Genomic DNA, 25,177 nt, shown 5'->3' on the forward strand with positions numbered 1-25,177 from the left:
TTATGGGGACAGTTTATCATCAGCCCCTCATTTCCACTTTCTCAATACAGCGTAGTAAACTACGGTATTTGAGAATCCTTATGCTTTGCCCTTTTCCACTCCTCAAACCTGATACAATGCCGGTTTCCATCATTGTCATCCATGTTAGACAGATCTGCTCCATTTCAGTTGCAGGAAACATTCTTAGCACTTACCCAGTGTGTTCAGCAGCAATCAGGCCATTGATGATGATGTAGAAGTTTATTAGAACATGAAGAGAGGAATTACCTACAAGTAATTCTGGAGTGCTGGCTACTAGGAGCCAAATGCCTCATAGGCAGAAATTCATATGAATAGCATGCATTTATTATATGTTGGCTGCCAGAAGTTTAAGCACTTGAGCTCAAACTTGCCATTAGACCCTCCCCAGCATGCGGGCCACCCACCAGTTGCAAGGCATGATGACACGACAGATAACCCGCCCTCCTTGGTAGCAGTATGGATACGGGTAGTAACCTAGTAAAGGTTCACAGACGCGGCGGCAGTAGCGGTTGCCTCGACGGCAGTAAATACAACAATAACCTCTCTCATCCAGCATGGGGTCAAATTCTATTCCATTTTCAGTCTGAAAGAAGAATAAACCGGGGTTGGAGGGGAAGCTTCACCAAGAAGAGGCCCACCAAGCAGGGAAGGACTACAAGACTACATGAGTTGGGGACTGATGAGAAGTTAAATTCCTTAGTCTGATCAAGATTGATCAAGATTGATTATGAATGAACCTCTTAGGGATTCCATGTTTCTTAAATTTTTTTTTGTTAAAACAATGACCATTCTCCATTTAGTGACTTTGATCTAAGGGGTAGTGAGTTTTTTGAGGGCTCTTTGCTATCCCTCTAACAAGAGTAATACGAACGTAACTCACATAGTCATTTATTGGAAGTTCTTCCTCACTTGCTTGTCTGGTATGGCGGGTCTTTTCCACCTTCACTTGAGGGACCACCCACTGCTCGTTTTGTTCAATGCCTTTTTTTTCATTGGTAGGAAAGTGAAGATCTTCACCATCCTCCTCAAAGTCTTGTAACTCTGAAACTAAGGTAATAAACACAAAGTTGTGATTCACCTGCTTTGCAAATGGTTCCTGAAAGAAGTGCTTGGGGTTATGGTGTTGGGAATACAGTTTTTCATTGTGTCTTCTCACTGCCATCATTTAGGCAAACATGAACCACTTTTCCAAACTCCTACAGCTGCAATTTTGAAGAGATTTCCCAAAACAAATCTGACTATTCTAATGTACACAGACCTATTCTTTGCTCATTTGGCATCAAACACTTACTGCTTTGCCTTACCAGCATCCTAATTTTAAAGATGAGGATGGCACCTGGGTGACTCAGTCAGCTGGGCGTTGGACTCTTGGTTTTGGCTGGGATCATAATCTCAGAATCTTGGGATCGAGCCCTGTGTGGGACTCCATGCTGGGTGTGGAGTCTGCTTGGGATTCTCTCTCTCTCTCCCTCTGCCCCTCCCCCTGCTCACATGCTCTCTCTCTCTTAAATAAATAAATAAATAAATAAATAAATAAATAAAATCTTTTAAAAAATGAAGACAGGGAACCTAGGAGTCTCCCATAATGATTTTACCTATGATAGGTGCTCAGTAAATATTTTTTATTTTTTATTTTTATTTATTTAATTAAATTAAATTAATTTATTTATTTGACAGAGAGAGACACAGCGAGAGAGGGAACACAAGCAGGGGGAGTGGGAGAGGGAGAAGCAGGCTCCCCGCAGAGCAGGGAGCCCAATGCGGGACTTGATCCCAGGACCCTGGGATCATGACCTGAGCTGAAGGCAGTCGCTTAACCAACTGAGCCACCCAGGCGCCCCAGTAAATATTTTTTAGTTGCTGTATTTGATTCGGTGCCCTCTGTCTTCCTCCCTTTCCCCCTCTCTTTCCTGTCTTAAATTAAAAAAAAAAAAACTTTCTATTTAGAAATAATCTTACATTTACAGAAGAGTTGCAAAGGTAGTACAGAATTCCTATATACCCTTTATGTAGTTTCCCCTAATATTAGCATCTCACATAACCATGGTACAATTATGAAAACTAAGAAATTAACATTGGTACAATACTATTAAGTAAACTATAGACTTTATTCAGATTTCATCATTATTTCCACTAATGTCTTTTAGAAAAAGAATGCTGAAGCAGAATTTCTAGCATCCAGTCCAGAATATCACATTGTATTTAGTCACCTTTTTTTTTTTAAGCTGCCAAAGAGTACCAGTAGATGCCTGCACTGGTTAGAGTGGCCTCTCTTGAGTAATATGGTAATCTAGGCTGTCTAGAATGAGGGAGGCTGGACTCTCTGTTAGCTGGGCAAAATAAGATGTCCAGAGACCTTTGCCTTCTTTATGAGCTGACTGGAAGTTGAGAGCTGGACTCTTCTACTCTAGAGCTGTAGCACTCAATCACTTTTATAGTGATTCCTAAAACAGCCACAAAGAAATTTGTATTATAGTGACTGTCCTATCTTCTCGGGGGGAATGCTGCCATTTGACACACAGAATCATTCTTGAGACAACAGGACATTGTTTGGCTCTTTTCTCCTCTGTTCTTGGGTTGGGTACATAATGGTTTGAGGAATAGTTTGGTATCCTGACTGCACTGAATATAGATGTGCAAAGAAAGATTAGATTTTTGCTATCACTAGTCACATTAGGGTGACATTACCTTTGCTGGGATATTTAAAAGCTTGTCAGCATTAATTTATCTGATATATAACTTGGCTGTAAAAAATTCCTTCTTTCCTTGGCAGTCAGCATATACAGTTTCATCTAAGAAGATATAAGCTGATCATTTGTTTTCTTAGAAATGTAGTCTCTAAATGATGGGAACATTAACCTGTTATTGACTTTAGAAAGAGGAGGAGAAAAAGGAGGAGGAGAAGAAGGCATACCTGCTATTAGAGTGGGATTGATCCAATACATGGTCACATTATCACAAATTTCCAGAATTTTGGAATTTTTCAGAAAGTCTCGGTTTTCAATAGGCTTTTCTGCTGGGACCCAAATCACGGACTGTTCAAAAAAAGTTGTGGTAATTTCTTCATTCTGAGAGAAGTAAGTTCAAGGTAGGGATAGGAGGAGAAATTAATAAAATGAGTGAGACATTATGGGATACTGGAAAACACTCTGTTTTGAGTCTGAATAACAATTCCAATCCCAGGGCTGCCAGTGAACTAGCTCTGTCATGTGCATACAGTAGGTGCCCTTGGGAGAGTTAACAACTGATCCCTCTCTGGGGGTCTAACAGTAAGGCTGCTTACCGCAACAGGAGTTTTCTCTGCTACCATTTCACTCACAGCTAGGAAGGCTATCCATCATTTTCTGGGCCTCCCACTGGGCCATGTATGTTTTAATTGGGCTTCTGGAATCCTGAGTGATTTACATTTGTTTTTGCCCTTTTAAATGGATGTTGTGAGTGCCAGCATGTTTTAGGCTTGCAACTAAGATTACAAACAGGATTTGATCTCAAGCTGAAAAAACTCTTATAGTCCAAGCTGGTGAGATCAATTACATAACAACCGAACCTAATATTTGGGTTTTACAAGATTTGTCTGTTAATGGTGGCTAGTTGTAGTACAAAAGATGTCTTTTTTGTCTTAAAGTCAAGTCTCCAGCTTGTGACTTCACTGGCCTTACCACTATTTTACTCCTTTCACTCTAGATATATACAGTTTGTCTTACAGAGTTTTTTTTCTTATATTATCAAGAACACTGCCTTCTCTTTGGTTTCTCATACCGGAAGTAGTTACCTTGTATACCTACTTCTTACTCACTTGTTTTTTAGGCCTTGACATTTCCCCTACTCTTAATAAGGCTTTTACTTGTCTCTTTGGTTGCTTTCTAGCTTTATGATTTCAGTGTTTTTATTTGTTCTCTGAAATATGGCTTTGTATAATTTTTTCCCTAGTCATTTAAAACTCGAAAGTCTTAGCTCCCTTGCCCTTGAGTCTGTAAAGACCTTGGGATGCATTGAAAGGGACTGTAGAAAAAAGGAGGTTGGTATGCTGACTAGCTTTGTTAGCAAAATCAAGGCTATTTATATAACTACTCTGCATGTTTAGCATGCACAAACCATAGATACAGTGGTGAAAACTATAGAATAAGAGGGGTTTTGTCATCCAGAACCACAAACTTATTTCATAAAAAAGTCTGTAGCCTGAATGAATATATATATATACACACATATATGGATTTTCTGAAGGTAAAGTAATCTCACTATCACGAGATAAATACTTATGTTATTTAAAAGATATGGCAAAATTGAGGAATAAATTAGGGCCAAAATGAGACATTATGAGCCTTTGCCTTTATCTTTTCAGAAAAATTAATCTTGTTGTTTTAGTTTAGGGCTTTAATTGCTGGCTGGCCCTACTCAAATGTTTACATTATTTTCTGTAAAAAGCAGCATATAGTACCTTTTTATCCTATTGATTTTCCTTTCATCTTACCCTTGCCTCCTGCAGCAATTTCTAATATCCTGGAAGTTCTGTTCCTCAGATGCATTGAATTTATGCTTATTTTTAAAAAAATCTCCAAAATTTTTCACTACCATAGGCCTTGAGAGCTGAGCATCATCTTTGGGAAAGCTTCTTCTTTTTCTTGGAAATTCTAGTAACTAAGGCCTGTAATTTTTCTGGCCATAAGGAGACCAGTGGCATGTCTGGGAGAACCAATGATAGCTCTGAGACTTGGGTAAAGGAAAGGATAAAGTGCTCCCTATCCCACCTCACCCTCCCTCGCCCCCACAATAAGAAAAGCAAAAGCAAAAGCAAAAGATAAATGGGTAGGCGAGAATTAAAATGGAAAGAGCTATGTAGGAAAATAGTGAAAAAGAATGGGGGAGAGAGAGAAGAAAGAGGTCTTTACAGTATATAGAGAGACCACTGTGCCATTGCCATAATTTCATTTTAGATTTGCCAGTTAAACACTAAAACAAAGCCAAACAAACCAACAAACATTTGTTTCTTCTGGCTACAGGGGGAATGTGTTGCCACAAGATGGCCTTAGCTAAGGTTCGCCTTATTGCTTCACTGATAGCAACACACTTTAGTTACAGACAGAGTATCAGGGAAACATTAAGAGCTTGAAGGGCTTTAGTGGTGGCTGTGTTTTAGGCCATAATCCTCCATCTCCCACTAGGCTTTCGGGGGCCATTTAGTGATTGCACCAGTATCTTAGGTTACCTTACCCTGGCCTGGCATTATGTTTTCAGAGAATTTGTATTACACTGTAGTTCTCACCTTCTTTGCTTTTGCCTTTCCAAGTGAGGTTAAATGCAGATTATTCCATTAGCAGCCCAACATACAATGGTAAAGTGAATGAACTAAAATTTTTAAAATGAGTGAATGCCACAGTGTGATAAAGTGGCAAGGATCTCAGGTGGTCTTGGGACTTTTGTTTTTTAAGACTTTATCTTTAAGCAGGATTGTTTCTGTTCCTCCAACTTACCCCTCTTAACTAGAACTTTGGTTTGGAAGCAAATGTACATAATGTTAAAGGCTACCCACGTATAAAAGTACAGTTGTGCACCTAACAGCATGAACTTTAGTTTTTTGAAAGGCCTGAGTTCAAGATCCCAATCTGCTCATCACCGTGTGACCTTGGGCAAGTCACTTTTTGGTTCTGAACCAAGTTTCCACATGGGAAAATGGGGATAATGATAGCACCTACCTATAGGGTCATTGTGAGAATCAAATGAGAGTAAAGCATTTAGTACAATATCTGGCACATAGTTAACACCCAATAAATGATGGCTTTTCCTACCACTATTAATATTCTTACGTACCTCATCTATTTCCTCCTCTGGTTCAGAAAATTCAGGAATCACTTTAATCTGAGTTTTGATGAAGCATTTTTGAAGACCTACAAAGTAGATGCCAGTGTAACCCTATAAACAGACAAACAAAACAAAACAAAACAAAACTTCCTGAAATAGCCAAAGTTAATGAGTTCCCTGATCCGTTAAGGCCCCAGGATGGCAAAATCTGAATTCAAAGGAAAGCTTTGTCTTATAAATTAAGTGGAGCCTTAAGGCTATTTTTAACTTGACTAAAATGTTCTAATATTTTAAGTGGGAACCCTTGAGAGGGGGAATATCCAACTTACATTTTTAAAGTCATGTACTTCCAAAGTTTCATCAGTGCCATTTCCACTTCTGAATATTTCAGTTCTGGTCACAGGATCAATTTCCATGTAAATCTTCTTCTTCTCTCCATTGCTGTAGAAAGTGTGCTCCATGTCATATGTCTGGAATAACAGAGGAAAACAAGCTCTAAGATACTCGGTGTGTCCCTTCATAAGACACTTTAATTGCATAATATTTGGGGCACCTTCTTTCTGGAGCCTTTGTGGTGAGGTGCCATCTCAGCAGCTTACCATTGGGATTTCTCTGAGACTCAAGATTAAAGTGAGGTGCTTTTTGGCACCGGAGCTGATATGGGGATCCCTTCAGAGCCGGCATTTTGTATTCAACCTAAGTTGCTGAACTAATCACTAAAATTCCAACAGTTTTCTTGGCAGCCTGGACTAAATAGCAAATGATATTTTTGCAAACCAGCCTGTAAAGTATTTTCCCCTTATGTTAAACTGATGCTGCTTCTTTAAGTTACCACTTCCTTTCCAAGTGCTCACCCCCTCTCTCTCCCTGAAATTCACTGGGGCTGAGAAAAAGATTTGAACACATTTAGAATGCTTAGGTATTGCTCTTTATTTCCTTATCTATCCAGGGCTTTAATATTACCTCAATAGTCTTGGGTCTGTCTTTTTTAGAATCTGAAGACCATTCTCCTTGGCCAATATTAGGTAATAGTCTTACCCTGACCTCAATTGCGTCCTTTTTCCCTTTCAACTCCAGGAAACATTTATTGCCTTCCCCTGACCTTCTCTTTTATGGGCTAATCAAACCCACTCAGTTTATTCCTGCGTTCTGTTTTCCAAACCTAATTCAGTTGGCTTCAAGTTCTCCTGTATATAGAATTCAGCAACTGTGTCAAGTGCCCCGCACTAAGTAATATGGTATCTTCCAAGAACAGTGCCTTGGAAAGGCTTCTTATCAGGTCATTCTTGAGTGGTTGCAGCAAAACCCCAGACTCTCTCCGGCCCTCTAAAAGTGACAATTTTTTTCTTAGGACCAAGAGGACCAGTCCCATCAAGTGTCCCAGTATAGGAGTAGGCCCATTAGCTATAACTGATGACACATTTGTAGCTAGAAACAAACAACAAACCTAAAGTAATTCACTACCTATCATAAACCAAGCCAGACCTGATGGGCATGTGGAAATCTGTCTTATCCCTATTTTTAGGAGGCCATCTGCTATCATACTCATTTTTCCTTAGGAAAAAAACTGGGTAAACTAAAATCCCCCTAAAACAAGTCATCTATAGAGCCAACGTTGCTTTCTAATGATATGGTTCCCAGTGATAGCATTTTAGAGCTTGTACTGGGTTGGGTTGCTTTTTAATGTCTGCCAGTGTCTGTGACTAAATGTTAGTTTAACCTGGTCAAATTTTCCACAACTGAAGTAGAGAAACGAGTTGGAAGGGTTTGTAGAAACAATGTTATATCAAGTGTGAAAAGTCTATGTAACTGCTGAATAGGAAGAGACAATGTCATTTACCTCCTTGTCTCTACAGTGCCTTGGACAGGGCCAATGCTTAAGTATTGAGTGTACTCAATTAAGTATTAAGTATTCAACATAAGTTTTTCCTACCAATGACAAATTCTCATCTTCATAAAGAGACATTTTGAACATTGGCAATGTCTTTTAAGAAACCATACTTTAAAAGGGGAAGGAAAATGGTATTTACAACCTTCCAGCCACTGCAGTTAACTCAGGAAGTCTGGCCTGGTTTGTGACGGGTAGCAAACAAATTCCTTTAGGCTTGTTATTTGCTTCTAGTTATAAATATGTCCTCAATTCCAGCTCTGCAGCCAGCTTGAGAAACTTCTACCTATGGCAACAAATTGAACTCTCAGTCAGCCTGACCTAAGTAGAGGACAGAGGCATCTACTTCAGATCTGGTCTTGTCAGATCTCCCAAAAGGAGGGAATTTCTTCAGAAATACTATCCATTGTTGAGACAAATGTCGACACTACTAGTCATTGGGGGTGGGGTGAGGTGTTTGTTTCATCAGTAACACTACTGATGGATTATTGCATGGAAAAATGAGGTTAGAGACTAGGGGATGTTGGAATGCTGCCTACCTGGGCAAAAGAAAAATAGAGGCTGTATTTTCAATCATTAGTAGAAGACTATGGAACCATACTGGTGACATTTAGAATTTCAGTGTACTTCTGTGGAATGAGTTTTCCTGCACTGTTGGCAATGCATTTCATTTGGACACCTTGCTAGATGAAAACTATTGGAAACTGCCAAGCTCAGCAGATCTTGATTACTTTCAACATTCCTTCAAAGAGGTTTTTTGGTTTTTTGTTTAGTTTAGTTTTGTTTTTTGTTTTGATGGAGGAGAAGGGGTCAATTCTGATTGTATCCACTAACCAGCTTCTTGGCTTTTTTTTTTTTTTTTTAAAGCAGTGATAGACTGCTAAATGGAGTGAGATCAGAAAGACTTCATTTATATGTGAATCCTGGATAAGGGGTGGGGGTGGAAAGCTATATATTCACCCAGATGGAATTCTACTATCAAAGGTGTCCTTTTAGAACAGACTGTCCTTGTCTAGGAAGATGATGCCTGTGGCCCACTTTGGACTGTTTGGGGATGGGTTTGAGCAAATCCAGACATACTGTCTCGCCCAGGTCCCTGTGGAGCACATTGCCTGGCTAATGGCTATGCAAGTTCCACTGGCCCATATGAAGACTGAGCTCATGACTTTGGCCTCAGAAATACTTTTCTCTCTACTAAGCTCACTGGCTCAGGGGCTGAGGGTCTTTCTGGAGAGGAAGGAATAAATGGTTTTGTCCTTTCCAGGCACTAACTAAAGCAGAGAGAGGATGACTGGCCTGAGAGAGGTATGGCTAGGCTCTCAGTAGCTCATCTCACACTGCCCCCCAACTCAGCTTTACTTCAAGAAGGACAGAGCAAGGACAGAGTGTGATGAGGAGTACACGTCTGTCAAGTTGGCAAATGGGGAAAGTTGGTGTTTCTAGGGAACCTAGTTCTTTTCATATCCTGTTCACTTTGTACCTTCTTAGTCCTTCCCCTTCTTCCCATCTCCCTCTATCCCTTTGTCTCCTGTCTAGACATCTTGGAATCTCATGGAGTGCCAGGTCCCTTATGTCAAAGAAGAAATCAATTTGACACATGATTTCACACTAAGATGATCGGGATGGGTATTTGTCTCTTAAAAAATGAGTGCAATACTTAATTCTAAGGAATGAATTACTAATGATGGATTTTAAGAAGAATGACACCAGGAATAAGAGATATTTTGGAGGCAAGGGCATCCTTCCAGCACAACTCAAATAGGTTCCTATTCTACCCACATGTAGGGCTGCTCTTAATTATAAGGACCAGAACACTGGAGTGGGACAGGGAAGCCTATGGAGTGGAATATGACTCAGATGTGAAATGAAATAGATATGTGATTCAGTTCAGGCAGTGAGAGATGTAAGAAGAGCACACTGAGAAAACATGGAGCAAAAAACTCATTTCTCTTCCCTGCCCAGGAATTCTTTCCTCAATCCAGTTAAAGCCTCCACTCAGGTAGCAAATGAGCCCTAACATCCCCCTTTCACAATTTTCCCTGTTTCTTGCCTCAGTCTGTGGCAATCTCTGAGAGTAGAAAAGAAGGCTTTTTATAAAAAGTAATGTTGCCAGAGACCTCAGTGTGATGGATCTGTTCTGGGGGCAAGTACCTTTAGCCTTTCCTAAAAGGGATTTGAGGACATTTGGCTTAGGTTTGCCTCTTGAAGCCCGTGATTAATCTAGCTGCTCTTCTCTCCACCTTCATCCTTTACTGTCTGTTTATGAGGTACACTCTCCAAAGGTGAAATACATGCTCAGAATAGCTGGCTAGCAGGTGTTAGGCTGGAAGGAAGGGAAGAGAATGCATTGTACCATTTTATTACCAACCTAGCCTGTGGGAATTAAAGGGCCTCTGGGTATTTCTTTACCAACACAGAGCAGACAGATTGTTTCTTATGCAAAGTTGGACTTCTGCATCTTCAATCACCAGTTCTCAGCCCTGAAAAAAATTGGCATAAGCAGCACAGACATTCCTCTTTTTCAACAAGAAAAAAACCATTTCTTTCATCTATAGACTCAAGTTGGCTGGAAGTTATCCCATGCCCACTGTCCCCACCACCCCTTATTCTTAAATGCAACATAAGAACAGTAGAAAGAATCCTTAGACCATGTTCTAGTCCTAGCCTCAACTTTGCCACTTAAAAGCTGTGTGACCTTGGGCAAGTCACCAAGTTTCTCTGGAGTTTCAGTTCCCATCTTTATCTCCCATGCCTTGCCAGATGCAATGTTGAGTAGTTGACAAAATTAGTTCTGCTCAGATTTGGGCTAACACCTGTTAGGTTGATGATCAGACTGCTACTACCTGTTAATCACCTGGCTGCTTTCCTTATACAGCCCCAATGCCACTCTCAGTGGCTGAAAGACAGCTCCCTTTGAGGACCCAGGTTTCCCTTGCTGGTGCCATGTAAGTTGCTCAGCAAATGCTGCCTTAGGAGAATGAAGGGACTGAATAAGAATGTGCCCACAGTAGCCAGAGTCCTGGTACACATAATTGGGGCTGCCTCCCAATAGCTCAGAGCAAAAGTTGGCCCAGTGAGAGTTGCTGTTTGTGTGAGGATGGACTTTGCTCCTGCAATGGTTTGGGAGGAAAATGAAATGAAGAGAAGTCTTCTTTTTTAAAATGCCGATGTGGCACCATCTGGAGAAGCTCAGTCCCTCTGCTAAAGAGATTTCAGCTACAACTCCAACTTTTTCCTTGAGGGTATGAATGCTTCTCCAGACCCACATTTTATCCACCAAACTGCTGTGTAGGAAAGCCCAGGGAACTCAGGAAGGAGAGTTTTATCAATTGTGTGCTAAGAAAAGGAGTAGAAGAAGAAGAAAGTGGGTCTCTGGCCAATGTTAGCATTAGAGAAACAGGCCCAGGAAAGCTGGATCCAGACTTAGCAAGGAAATGTTTTTTCTAAGCAAAGGATTTCTAGCCTACGATGATAATTGGGCTTGCAAACCTGGGTGAGGCTGTCTTAATGATTATTTGTAGTTGAGGTTGGGGGGAGAGGGCAGAAGGATGCCCACCTATCCCTACCACTTCTCTTGTCATTCTGATAGTATGTAGGAGTTATGAAGATGCTCCCAGTAATCTGTTGATTGCTGTGTGGCCTTAAGACTTACGGTTTCTAAAGAGCCCTAAAGTCACCAGACAGTTCCTAGATATGGCAGGAAGGGCAGAATTTCATTTATTTAAATTATCATCTTTCTGCCTCATTCTTCAAAGGGTTAGAGGGGATAGGTTATAAGGTCTGTGCTGCATCTATAAATTGTTGGTTTAAAGGCTGGGATTTTTATGACTTGTTTTTTCCATGTTGGATTAATTAGCTGGGGAGTTGGCTTCTAATTGTTTCAAGTTAAATGTGTAATGCAGGGAGGTTTAAAGAAGAATGTTCCTCTAGGGAATTGGCTTCAAATATCCCTGAGCAGTCACTGCCTGGAAGTGGAACCTCATTGTGATGTGGTCTCAAAATCTCTGGGACTGAATAGGTCCCTTCTGCTTAGTTGAGAAAGCTGAATACAGAATTTGATGGTCTGGCTTTCATTCAGCTCAAGTGGCTCCTATATGTGGTTGTGGGTAAGGGGTCTGTAGCCTATAAGGGAGTGCAGCAGCTACCCCAGAGTTAATCCCTTTTGTTTCACTTCATTTTGATGCCTTTCTGTTTCTGGAGTGTGTGTGTGTGTTTGTGTGTGTGTGTGTGTGTGTGTGTATGCATGCGTGCACGTGTGCTCAAGTCTGAGGTGAGGAAAGGTAATCAAGCATGTCTTACTCCCACTTTGGGATCAGGAATCTGGATCTTTTGTATACACCAAGGTGGGAGGTAATAGAAGGAAAAGAACGACTTACTGGCATGGAAATGTCAACACCAGATGTAAGACGTTAAGTAAATACTATTTACTTTAAACAGATGTCAAAAAAACGAAATAAAAAGGAGATATGATGGAGGCTAGAGGAGCAAACACTAAGAGCTTGGAGGAAGCCCCAGGAGAGCAACAAATCTCTCCATCCATAAGCACAACAGCATCAACAATTCTGTCCACCAAGGGCCCCATGGTCCCCACAGGTCCCATAGGTTGTAAAGGAAAGTCCAGAAGAGCCTGGATTTTAATCTGCTGTTATTTCTTGCTAGGCCATACTCTTAAGGGGAGAGTCTTTAATTTGTGCAAGATGCCTGGATCCTTTTCTTTTGCAAATCTTTACCCAAGACTAATCTGACTACTTTTCTCTTCCCAGGATTCATAAGTCAGCTCCAAGGCAGACTTATTGGCAATCTTAGCCATTGGAAACATAGATGGTCTCTTGGACTCTTTGTCTGGGAATTGAAGGTAGTGGTAGACTGAGGGAAGCATTCACATCTCCAGCTGGTTCTTTAGTTTTCAATGGACCCAGCCTGGTCTTGTGGTGAAGGCCAGGACTTAAATATCAAAGACTATAAATTGCAACTCCCCAGTTGGAATGGGGAACAAATAACCTTTGTTCATGGTGGAAAAAGTTTACCTAGGAGACACCTATTGTCTTTTACCAGATTACTTTGCAATAATTTTGTTCATTTCTGAGAATCCCTTTGCTGAAAAGCACATCCCAAGATGGATTACTTCGTGAGTGATTTGATTCTTGATAAACTTTATTTGGTAGCGTACCCCACCTCTTCTGTGCATGCACTGAATAGGTTTTACTTTTGGTTTGAGGAATCACAGAATTGTTCCTTATAATGCATTAAAAAGGGAACTGACGTGAGAAGCAAAGATGATATAATACGGAAGCAGAGGGAACCATGGGCCCTGTTAGTGAGTTTGGCACCTTGCAAGATAAAAGCAAGGTCTTACTTAGTCATTTATAGTTGCACTGAAGCAAATAACATTGAAAGTTTAGAAAAACACATAAACTTCAAAATAGCATTTGCAGTACCAACAGCTACAATAAAACAAGAAAGGCCATCTGGCCCCATGTTTAGTCATGCTTGCACAGGTGGTCAAAAGGGCTAGCTACCTACCACACTCAGTTAAGTACATTATGACCATGGAGAACAAAAGGGGTTATTGTCCTCTAACTCACCTATAATTGTCTAAAGGATCCAATAATACTCAATTTGTGGGGCAGCACATTACCTAGGGAATTGGCTAAGTGGTAGCCCAATTGGATTGGAAGGCATTTTGGCACTTTTATTCATTTGCTGTTTCCTTCCTGATCTCTATTTCTTTGTCCACCTTGATAGCCTGAATATAGGTGGATTCTCTAGAAAGAAATGTGAACAGAAAGTAGTTCAGAAGCAGGGCACAGTGCAAGAGATGAGAGAGAGAGAGAGAGAGAGAGAGAGAGAGAAGGAGGGAGAGAGAGGGGAGAGAGAGAGAATGAGAGAAATGGATAACTATAGGCATTGGGTGATGCCTGAAATCCTTTCTGGAACAAGGTGTAAATAAAAAGGTGAACCAACAAGATGGGCTGCTTTGCTTTTCATTCTCCTTCCTATTTAAACTTGATAAGATAGCCTCTGGGACTAAATGAAACTGGGTATGGCAATAGAGGTGAAGAATCCAAGGGTAACTATGCCTTATTTCTCTGTTTTCTTTTGGACACTTGTTCAGTTAATTTTCTATTTTCTCTCCTTTGCCTCTCCTTTTTCATCTATCCATATTCTTTCCTCTCTGCTCCTATCACTCCTTTGGCTCTCAGTAGTCCATGCTAACCCATTTTCTTCTTGTCTCTCATTCTCCCTCCTGGATATATGCCCTTCTCTTCCTACATCTGTTATGAAATAGAAATGAGCATCTCATGATAACAAATTAATAGCAAAAGTAACAACAACCCACATGCAGAGAGAAAAATGTGGCAAAGACAGAAAACCATCTACATACCTTGTAGCTTGTACATTTATTACTTATCTCTTAAATGGAAATTGTTAGCATCAAGGAACTATGATTTTCTTTGGGTCACATCTAAACTTGCTTATTGCATGTGAGTCTGGGAGTAATCATAACATTAAGGTACACTAATATCAACTACAGTGGCCACCTAGGTATACCAAATGATCTCGCTATCAGAAGCTTTCGGAGGTACCTGTGATTAATGACTTGTTTCTACCTTGTGGCATTACTATCTCAGTGGGTCAGTGACAATTGTGGCTGGTGAGGAGCCAAAAAGCTCTAGTTTTTTTTTTTGTTTTTAAGTCATAAATACATGTGAAGTCAGGTATGAGAATTGCTTCTTCTGAAAAGGAGTTAGCTGCCTGTCCTCAGAGCAGATGCGTTAAGTCAGAAACATAATCCCTGAAAATCCTTTGCTGCCATTTCTGGTGATTTCTTCTTATGTGGTGGTATAATTACTTTCCATCAGCTTCTGCCCAGATAATTGAAAGAAAGATGAAAAGTATTTTTTTCTTACAGTAAAAATTTGCTTCTAGGAGGAGTCTTAACTTCTTAAAGCCGAGCATTATTAAAAAGTGTGTAATTCTACTCCTATTACTACTAACTGAAATACAGAAAACATATTTTTCCCTTACCAAAATAATTAGGCAAATAAAAGAAAGCAAAATCTTGATTCAGTTTTTCATACCACCAGAAAATATATGCAAAAGGGACTTAATGATTTTCATTTCAGAGTAATATACATGTCAAGCACTAATTAAATTCAATCAAACTCAAAACAGAAGCATTAGATATTAATGTGCATTTACTTACTTTTTTGGGTGTCTCCGGCCAGAAGTGCTTGCCCCCCCAAAACAGGACAATTAGAGTTAGGGCCAGGATACCAAACACCAATCCACAAATCTTAAGTGATTTACATATCTTCTTGGATTTAAAAGCTTCTGCCTAAGCAAAGAACAGAGAGAATAAAACAATACACAATAGCTCTTAAAATAGCAAGCCATACTTCAAAGTCACCTTTGATTTCACTTTCTAATGTTCACATTGCGATACGATAAATCTGTGAAACCATGCTTCTGCTCAAAAGGGAAAAAATATGAATCAACTTACATTTAGAATGTGACAGTCCTCACAGTTCTCTGGAGGATTCTTTGCCATGCTCTCTCAGCACACAGTACTCTTTTCCTGCTTTGAGAGGACTGAGAGACCACTGCTGAGGTGGAGTTGCAAGTGAGTCAGCTAACAGATGCCAGAGGAGAAGCTGAATTTATATGGCTCAAATATGTCATACCAGAGCCTGAGGGAGCCCGGGGGGCTCCTGTGCTGTGATTTGTTACATAGATATACCCATATATGTATATAACTTCTGTGCACAGAATTCCATCCAGAATGGCAAAGACAGAAGGTTATAATGAAAACTATTGTCCTGGGGGTTAGCTTGGAAGGGGACCAAACCTAGGACACATTGAAATGATTTTTCACTATGAACTTAAAATATCAGTGGCAACACATGCTGCACACTCCAGAAATAAGCAAACAAAACAAAAAAGGAATGAAGTCCTGATTTCAATTCCACTTGTTTTAACAAATATTTATTGCAGGGATATTAAATGTCAGGCACTGTACTTGGTCTTGGAGATTCAGAAATGAATAAGGTACTGCCTCCTCCATTATGATAAAACTTTTTGAGGACTGAGATCAATATGTACTCAACTAATTACAATTAAAAACCAGATTAAAAGATTAATGATACATTTTTTCTCTCTCTCTTCATCCTATCTCTCTGATTATTTTCCTTCCCTGAATTCTCTTCCTCAGTCTGTTCTTTAATGTTAATATTCCTTATGGTTCTATCTTGATTATATTCTAACTCTATATACTCTTCTTAGATGATCTCACCCACTCCTATAGTTTAAAGTGTCAGCTGCATATCAATGATTTCTAAATCTGTATCTATAATCCCTTTCTATCTCCTGAATTTCAAAGCATTTGAATATCTCTACCTGGATGTACCTCAGAAACCTCAAACTCAACATGTCCCACATAAAACTTCTTCTTTTGAAACCTCCTTTTCCCAACCTACTCTCCTCCATATTCTTAATCTTGCTTGGTGGTTATATTAGTTTTCTAGAGGTACCATAACAAAGTAGCACAGACTAGGTGGCATAAACAACAGAAATTTATATTCTCACAGCTCTAGAGGCTGGAAGTCCAAGATCAAGGTGTCAGCAGAGTTGCTTTATACTGAGACCTCTCTCCTTGCTTTGTAGATGGTCTTCTTCATGTTCACATGGCATTCTCTCTCTATGCATGTCCTAATTTCTTCTTATGAGGACAACAGTCTTATTGGACTAGGGCCCATGCATATGACCTTATTTTTACTTAATTACCTCTTTAAAAGCCCTATCTCCAAATACAGTTACATTCTAAGATAATGAGTATTAGGGCTTCAACATATGAGTTTAGTAGGGTGAAGGGCACAGTTCAGTCCATAACAGTGGAACCATCATCCAACCAGGATCCCAAACCAGAAAACTGAGGTTTGTCCCTGACTCCCCTCTCTTTTTCGTATTCCCTTGATCTAATCAGTCACCAAGTTTTGTGGATTCTAAATTCTTACATCCTTCAAAGCCATTCTTTCCTCCCTATGTTTACCATTAAAGCTTAGTTTAGGTCTCTAAGAGGTCTCAAATCCAGGCTGTTCTCTTAGGGCTCTAGACCCATGTGTCTCTCTAACCTGTTGGATCTCTTCACTTGGATATTTCATAAGCACTTCTAATATCACACGTCTCAAACTGAATTAATTATCTTCCCTTCCAAACATACTTTTCTTTCTGTATTATCTCCCTCATTAAATGACACGATGATTAGTCTTTAGAATGGAAATCTCCAGGGCACCTGGGTGGCTCAGATGGTTAAGCGTCTGCCTTTGGCTCAGGTCACGATCCCAGGGTCCTGGGATCGAGTCCCACATCAGGCTCCCTGCTCCTTGGGAGCCTGCTTCTCCCTCTGCCTCTCTCTCTCTGTCTCTCATGAATAAATAAATAAAATCTTTGAAAAAAAAAAAAAGAATGGAAATCTCCAAATGATCCTTAGTTTTTTCTTTCTTGTTCATCCCATGCCTAATCAATTATTAAATCCAGTCAATTTTGCCTCTGAATTATCTCTCCAATTCTGTTCTCTCCATTCTCAATTGCCACTGCCTTAGTTGCAACAACTTTTACTGTTGCATTAGAATTCTAACTGGTTTCTTTGCCTCCAATTCATTGCCTTCAAGGTGCTCTTTCTAAGACGCAAATCTGGGGATAATCTTTCCCCTGCTTAAAATCCTTTCATTTCTATTGTCTATAAAATCAAAGCTACTTATGGTGACAACACAGACATTTAATGGTCTGGACTCTGCTTACGTCTCCAGCCTTGATTTTGGATAATTTCTTTCATAGAGATGGAGTAAACTGGGGTTCTCTACTGGGCAGGGCCATGAAGAATGTACATGTGACTTCATCCACATCCTAATGTCTCAAAGAAAAGTAATTTTGCAACTGTTGCAGGCATAATTATGTGTGAAATTGATTATGTAATTTATGAAATATAAGTCATGGTTTTATTTGTTTTACAATTCTTAACCAAGCTTAGAAAAAAAGAGAAAGTCATGAGAGTAGTCTCATGGAGAAACCTATGTTTACTATGCTAGATGATTTCCCCCTCCACAATGTTACACTATGCCTCCAATGCCTTCCTTATACTTTACCCTTTATTGATACTGAGCACCCTCTGCTTTTTCACACTATGGGGCATTTGCACATGCTATACTCTTTGCTTGGATTTCCCTTCCTTGTTCTTTCTTTGTATCTTACTCATACTTTAAATCTTGCACTTATACTGCATTATAGTTCACTTATAGGTGTTTTTCTCCCGAACAGATTTTGAGATCTTTAAAAACATGCCTTATTTGTTAAAAGTATTTAATTAAAATAGAGGTCAAAGCAATATGCCATGGAAGGATGGGGGCAATGATTAATTCTGATTCAGTAGAGCAGGGAAAATGGCACAAAACACATGGAATTGCAGTAAATTGTTCATTTATTAGCACTGTTTACTCAGTGCCCTATATGTGGTAGGCACTGTTATAGGGGCTGGGCATATATTTAGACAAGACAAACACAGTCCCTGATGTTATAAAGCTCTGAGTCTAGCTGGGGAGACAGATGTTAAACTAGAAGGAAAAAGATCCTGTAAATAAAGAAAAAAATATAAATTATGAAACATGCTAAGAAAGAAAAGTTCAGGGTGCTATGAAATCACCTAATTTGAATTGGAGGTGTCAGGGAAGTCCATGCTGAGATGTCTCTTAAGCTCAGACTTGAAAAATGAGTAGAAGTTAGCTGATAAAGAGTGAGGAAAAGATTATCCCAGGCAGAAGGAACAGCACATGCAAATACCCTGAAGCAGAAGAGATCTTGTATTTGAAGAGTAAAAGGAAAATCAGTGTGGTTGTAAAACAGTGAAGGAGGAGGAAAGTTGTCTAAGACAAGGCTGAGGAGATAGACAAGGACCATACCATACAAGATTGTGCCTATTAGGACTGTTTTTAGCTGCATGTAAAAGAAAACAAGATATGGTGGCTTAACAAAATAAGAGGTTTATTTTTCTGACATGACAACCTCAGTATCAACAGTCCAGGGTTTGTGCAAGTTCTAGGACCCAAGCTTCCATATCTTTATTCTGTGATCCTTTGAGCATGATTTCCATTTTCATGCTTCCAAGATGACTGTTTCACACCCAGTCAGGAAAAAGGAGAGAATGCAAAAGGACAAAAGACCTGTGACAGCTGAATCTGTCTCTTTCCATCAGGAAAATAGGAGTTTCCCTGGAAGCCCTATCTTGTAGATTTCTGCTTATCTTCTTGGCTAGAACTGGGTTGGATGGCCAATTCTAGCTATAGTGGAGTCTGAGGAGGTTTTCTTTTTCTTTTCTTTTTTTTTTTTTTTTTAAAGATTTTATTTATTTGACAGAGAGAGACACAGCAAGAGAGGGAACACAAGCAGGGAGAGTGGGAGTGGGAGAAGCAGGCTCTCCGCCGAGCAGGGAGCCCGATGCGGGGCTCGATTCCAGAACCCTGGGATCATGACCTGAGCTGAAGGCAGATGCTTAATGACTGAGCCACCCAGGCGCCCCATGGGGAGGTTTTATTTTCAACTCAGCCTATTACTACCCCTAACAAAAAGCTGGTTTTGTTATAGAATGAGGCAACATATTGGGCAGGCAATTCAGTTTCTGCCACAAGGGCCATAGTAAGGGTTTGAAGTTTATTCCAAGAGCAATGGGGTGCATGTACCCCTTTGGATCCCTACATTTGTATCTTTGGGATAAATACCCAGTAGTGCAATTGCTGGATCGTATGGTAGCTCTATTTTCAACTTTTTGAGCAATGGGAATTCATTGAAGTGTTTTAAGCAAGGGAGATACACAATTCCTTTTTCATTTATTAGCATCTCTCTGACTGCTATGAGAAGAATGAATTGTAAGGAAGCAAGAACTTGATTTTATTTTTTAATTTTTTAAAGATTTTACTTATTTATTTGAGAGAGAGAGAGTGAGCGAGAGAGAGAACACAAGTGGGGAGGGGCAGAGGGAGAGGGAGAAGCAGACTCCCCACTGAGCAGGGAGCCCAACGTGGGGATTGATCCCAGGATTCCAGGATCATGACCTGAGCCAAAGGCAGACTCTTTTTTTTTTTTTTAATTTTTTATTTATTTATTTGAGAGAGAGAGAGAGAGAGAGAGAGAGACAGCATGAGAGGGGATAGGGTCAGAGGGAGAAGCAGGCTCCCCGCTGAGCCGGGAGCCCAATGTGGGACTCCATCCCAGGACTCCGGGATCATGACCTGAGCTGAAGGCAGTCGCTTAACCAACTGAGCCACCCAGGCGCCCCCGAAGGCAGACTCTTAACCGACTGAGCCACCCAGGGCCCCTGGAAGCAAGAATTTTAAAATGTTAATCAGTCAGGAGATGATATTAGTCTGGACTAAGGAAGTGATAATAACGATGGTAGACAGATTTGGGATATATTTTAGAGGTAGCACATGCATGGTAATAGATTGGACATACAGGGTGAGAAAAAAAAGGAGGAATAAAAAAATGATTCATGTATTTTTGGTTTGTGCATTTGGGTGGAGTGTGGTGCAACTAACTCACTGGGGTCAGGAAACATGGAGGAGGACTAGTTTGGGATAATGAATATGGTTTTGGACATGTTGAATTTGAGGTGTGTATGAAGCATACAAAAGATGTCCAGTTGGCAGTTGGGCATATGTGTTTGGAGCTCCGAAGACAGTCCCTGGAGTGGAAATATACAGGCATACTTCATTTTATTGTGCTTTGCTTTCCTGAGCACAGATAATGCATGTTTTACAAATTGAAGTTTTGTGGCAACCCTGCATTGATCAAGTTTGTTGGGGCCATTTTTTTCCAATAGCATTTGTTCACTTTGTGTCTCTGTGTCACATTTTGCTAATTCTCATAATATTTCAAACTTTTCAATATTATATTTCTTATGGTGATCTGTGATCAGTGATTATGACTCACTGAAAGCTCAGATGATGGTTAACATTTTTTAGCAGTAAAGTATTTTTTAATTAAGTTACGTACATTTAGACATAATGCTATTGCACACTTAATAGACTATAGCATAGTGTATACATAACTTTTATATGTCCTGGGAAACCAAAAATTTCATTTCATTCACTTTATTGTGACTTTTGCTTTATTGCAGTGATCTGGAACTGAACCCACAATATCTCTGAGGTATGACTATAGATTTGCGAGCCATTTGCCTGTGGATGGTATTCAAAGCTATAGGGGTTGATGACATAGTATAGAGAAAGAGTGCAGAATAGAAAGAGAAAAAGGCTCAAGACTAAGCCCCAGGGAATCTTCAGTTATTTATTTAAAAATGTACTTTTAGAATGGTTTTTACATTTTTATAAAAAAGATACTCATAAAATATGCAAGCAATATAGAAAAGCACAAGAAAGGGGAAAAAAATCCTTCCAAATCTGCAGCAACCAAGAATAACTATTATTGAGCCTCAGTTTCTTTATCTGAATAAAGGAGGACAAAAATAATTCTTATTTATAAGATTGCTGTGATAATTTAATGAAAGAACCCATTTAAAATGCTCATTCTGTTAGTTGGAAGATAGTAAACACTTCATATGCATTAGCTGCTAAGATTAATGAATGTTATTCTGAGCATCAATTTTATTATATAGGATTAATAAATGAATAGAAAAAATTAAATAGAAGTAATATACATGCTATTTTAAAAAGTATGAAATTTTAAAAATTGCTTGAATTGAACAAAAGAAAAATAAATTGAAGTGAAAGGGATTGATATACTTCAGATAAATGTTTCTTCCCTCTCAAAAAATAGAAGTCTCTGAAAGATTATTTTAAAGTTAATATCAAAGATTTGAAAAATATAAAGAGGTTGTAGTCATTATATTTTTATTTCCATGTTTCAATTTTTGATAGTGTTGACTGATTCCCTGGGTGGTTGGTTAAGAGCGTGGGTTCTAGAAATAGTCTGCTTAGGTTCAAATCAGTTCTGCAACTTAACTAGCTATAAGGTGGACAAATTATTTAATCCCTATGTGCCTCAGTTTTCTTATTTCTATAATGGGAATTTAAAAATGCCTATTTCATTGAGTTGTTGTGAGTAGTAAGAGTTAATACATATAAAATACTTGGTATAGTGACTGGTACATAATAAACCATTATTATAAATATGAGGACATAAGCTATCATTATGAAACGTGACAAAATGAGACCCCTTGCACTTCTCCTCCTGTCTCCTGATTTTCGTTAGTTATTTTATTATTTTTACTTTCTGCTCCCCCCCAAATTCTTTATTTGGTCTTGGTTCTGTGTTTAAATGAATTCAATGCTTACCATTAATCCTCCTATCACAGCTTCTTTATGCCTGAGTTCTTTGTTTTGATATATCTCTTGGTTGTCTATATTTTCTCATTTACTAGTTTTTTTAAAAAGAAGCACTCATAAATGTTGCATTTCTTGAATTTTTGTATGCTTGAGAATATGTTTGTTGAAGGGATAGCATATAAAATTTTGGGGTCACACTTTGGTTCTCTCAAGAGTTTGGTACTGCTCCACTGCCTTTTGGCATTGTGGGTTACATTGGTCCTTTATTTATTCTTTGGCTGGCCAGATTTCACTGTAGAAATACTAGCATTAAAAGTCAGATGATAGGGGCACCTGGGTGTTTCAGTCAGTTAAGTGTCTGACTCTTGGTTTCTGCTCAGGTCATGATCTTGTCGTCGAGTGATTGAGCCCCATGTCCAGTTCTGTGCTCAGCACGGAGCACAGAGTCTGCTTTGGACTCTCTCTCCCTCTTGCTCTCTCTCCCAGCTCTCTCTCTCAAATAAAAAAAAATAAATAAAATCTTAAAAAAATAAGAAGTCAGATGATAGAGGAGGAGGAGCTGGCAAATGAGACCAAAGTAGGGTGGCCAAGATAATGGAAGGAAAATACCGAGGTGTGACAAAAACCAAGAAAAGAGTCTTTGACAAAGAAGGTAGTGTTGAACTCTATCAAAAGCCTCTGCAAGGTTGAAAGACTGAAAAATAGGACTTTATTTATTTATTTTTTTTAGTAGGGGGAATGTGAAAGAGCATTGTGGACTTCAAGAATAACATAAGCAAAATTATATAGGTGTATAACTATGTGTTTGGGGTATGGTAGTACTGAGTAATCCATTGTGGGTGGAATATTGATTGCATGGGAAAGATGAAGTTATAACAGATCAAGTTACCCAGATCTTTTTTTCTTTTAGATTGCCTTCTTTTTTCCTTCTACCTCTCCACATAGCTCTTCATCTGGACAAAAGAAAAATGCTTGAGTTACATTTCTTTTGCTCCATCCTTTAATGTCTGCCACATTTCTCTATTTTTTCTTTAGAATAAAAGGAATTGGATTTTCAGTAATGTTTTGTTCATAAATCAATTAATAAATTCAATAGATCTTGAATATCAATTGAGATTACTGCAGTACATAAAAGTGTAGTGAGAAAGGTGTAAACCAATAATTATAAGCCAGTGTGTGGTGTTATCTTAAAGCAGTATAGCATGCTTGGGAACATAGAGGAGGGCACCTAACTCAGCTTTGCAAGGTTATAGGGAGAGGAGGGGGTACTCAGGGCAGGCTTCTGGGAGAAAGTGATGAAGAAATTGAGACTTGCAAGATGGATAGCCAGGTAAAAGTGTCAGTGTAGACAGTGTTCCAGGCAGTGGAAAATCATGGACAAAATCTTGAAAATGTGAAAAATAATGGAATTTTTGAGCAACTGAAAGAATTTTAGTGTGGAAGGAGTATTTAATCTTTTTTTGTCTTATAGAAGAAGTACGTCCTCACTGGCAAATAATCTATCCAAAGTAGGAAGTAAAAAAATCAAAGTCCTCTCCCCACAAGTTATCAGAAAGAACCACTGTTAAGTTTAATGAGTATTATTCCATAGCCTTTGCTATTCAAGTGAAAATACATGCTCACAAAAATATTTGTGTGTATGTATATAATATTAGTTTTAAAATATATATATATGTAATCTTACAAAAATGTTTATATGTTTGTCAGCTACTTGATCTTGCCACTTAGAAATATATCATAGACAAAGGGGAAGATGTCAGTGGAGTAGGAGGACCCTAGGCTCACCTTGTCCCATGAATACAACTATATTAACTGTCAAATCATCCTAAATACCCCAGAAATTGACCTGAAAAATGGCAGAACAAACTCCACAGCTAAAGGTAGACAAGAGGTTGGTCACAATGAAGAAGGTAGTAGGTGCAGAGATAAGGTTTGAGAGAGAAATGGATCATGGCACTATAGTGGGGAGGGAGCTGAGGTTGCAGAGAAGGGCAAGAGATAGACTAGCAGACAGGGGAGTGCACAAGGAAACCGAATCCCCATAGCAACTGGCTTGGAAATTGAGAGGCGTCAAATTTTGTGAATTCTTGCAACCAGTGGGGCTTAACGCCTGGGTTTAAAGGTCAGCAGGCTTGGCTTCGGGAGAGCACAGAGACATTGGGTCTGCTCTTGGAAAGAAGGCAAGGGAAACAGCCTGTGGATATATAGCGTGGAAACAATCTGAAGAGTGCCTAAGGCACATAAGTTATTTGCTTATCTCAGAGCACGTCCCAGAGAAGCAGCATTCACAGAACGACCCCTACAGGAAAAAAGGTGCTGGCAGGTATCATTTCCCTCCCCTGCCCCTCAGCATAAATGCAGGACCACCTGCGGGAACCCAAATAGCTCTTGTGTGCTAACTTGCTGACACCAAGCCCAGTCCCCCCTGCTCCAGTGGAACTGTCCTTCCCAGTCACATTTGCCTCAGTCCCAGTGAGGTGGGCCCCTTCCACCAGAAGACTGGTGAAAACCCCTGCCCACACCCTGTCTCCTAACTCAGAAGTTTTGCAGAGCCCTGGATCTGGTGGCAGTGGCAACAGGTTTCAATTCACAAGCAGACCAGAGCACACCTAGTTAAAACTTGCCACAACCAGGCCAGGGACCCACAACAGGCAAAGAGAGCCTCTGCAAATTAGTAGCCTAGAGGATAAAGCAGCCAGGACACAATAGCAAGGCCCATGCAGCACACATTGGAGACACTCCTGGAAGTACCAGGCCCTGGGGAACAGGGGACATAACATTATAGGGCACTACAGGACCTCTTCTTCCTAAGGCCATTGCCCTCAAGAACAGAAGTAGCTGACTTTCCTAACACAGAGAAGCAGGCACAGAGACTTAGACAAAATGAGAAGGCAGAAGAATTTGTCACAAATGAAAGAACAGGACAAGGCCACAGCCAGAGATCTAAGTGAAACAGATATAAATAACATACCCTATAAAGAACTTGAAGTAATTATCATAATGATACTCACTGGACTTGAGAAAAGAGTCAAAGTCATGAGTGAGACCCTTAACACAGAGAGAAGGAATAATACAGCAGAAATAAAAGGCTCAATAAAAGAAATGAGAAACATGCTTGATAGAATGAACAGCA

The 25,177-nt window shown here is 39.6% G+C and overlaps 1 protein-coding gene across 1 annotated transcript; it reads right to left on the minus strand.

Annotated features, from left to right (window-relative positions):
- Positions 1–225: 225 nt before the first annotated feature.
- On the minus strand, positions 226–15,481 carry TNMD (tenomodulin). The gene is made up of 7 exons (XM_035016735.1): positions 15,213–15,481; positions 14,916–15,047; positions 6,150–6,290; positions 5,830–5,931; positions 2,936–3,089; positions 902–1,068; positions 226–604 (listed from the first exon to the last, which is right to left on the minus strand). The coding sequence occupies exons 1-7, from the start codon at positions 15,258–15,260 to the stop codon at positions 395–397; spliced, it is 954 nt and encodes a 317-aa protein (XP_034872626.1). The 5' UTR covers positions 15,261–15,481; the 3' UTR covers positions 226–394.
- Positions 15,482–25,177: the final 9,696 nt, after the last annotated feature.

This window comes from Mirounga leonina, unplaced genomic scaffold (genome assembly GCF_011800145.1).
Source record: "Mirounga leonina isolate KUSES-001 unplaced genomic scaffold, KU_Mleo_1.0 Mir_101414, whole genome shotgun sequence".
Lineage (NCBI taxonomy): Eukaryota > Metazoa > Chordata > Mammalia > Carnivora > Phocidae > Mirounga > Mirounga leonina.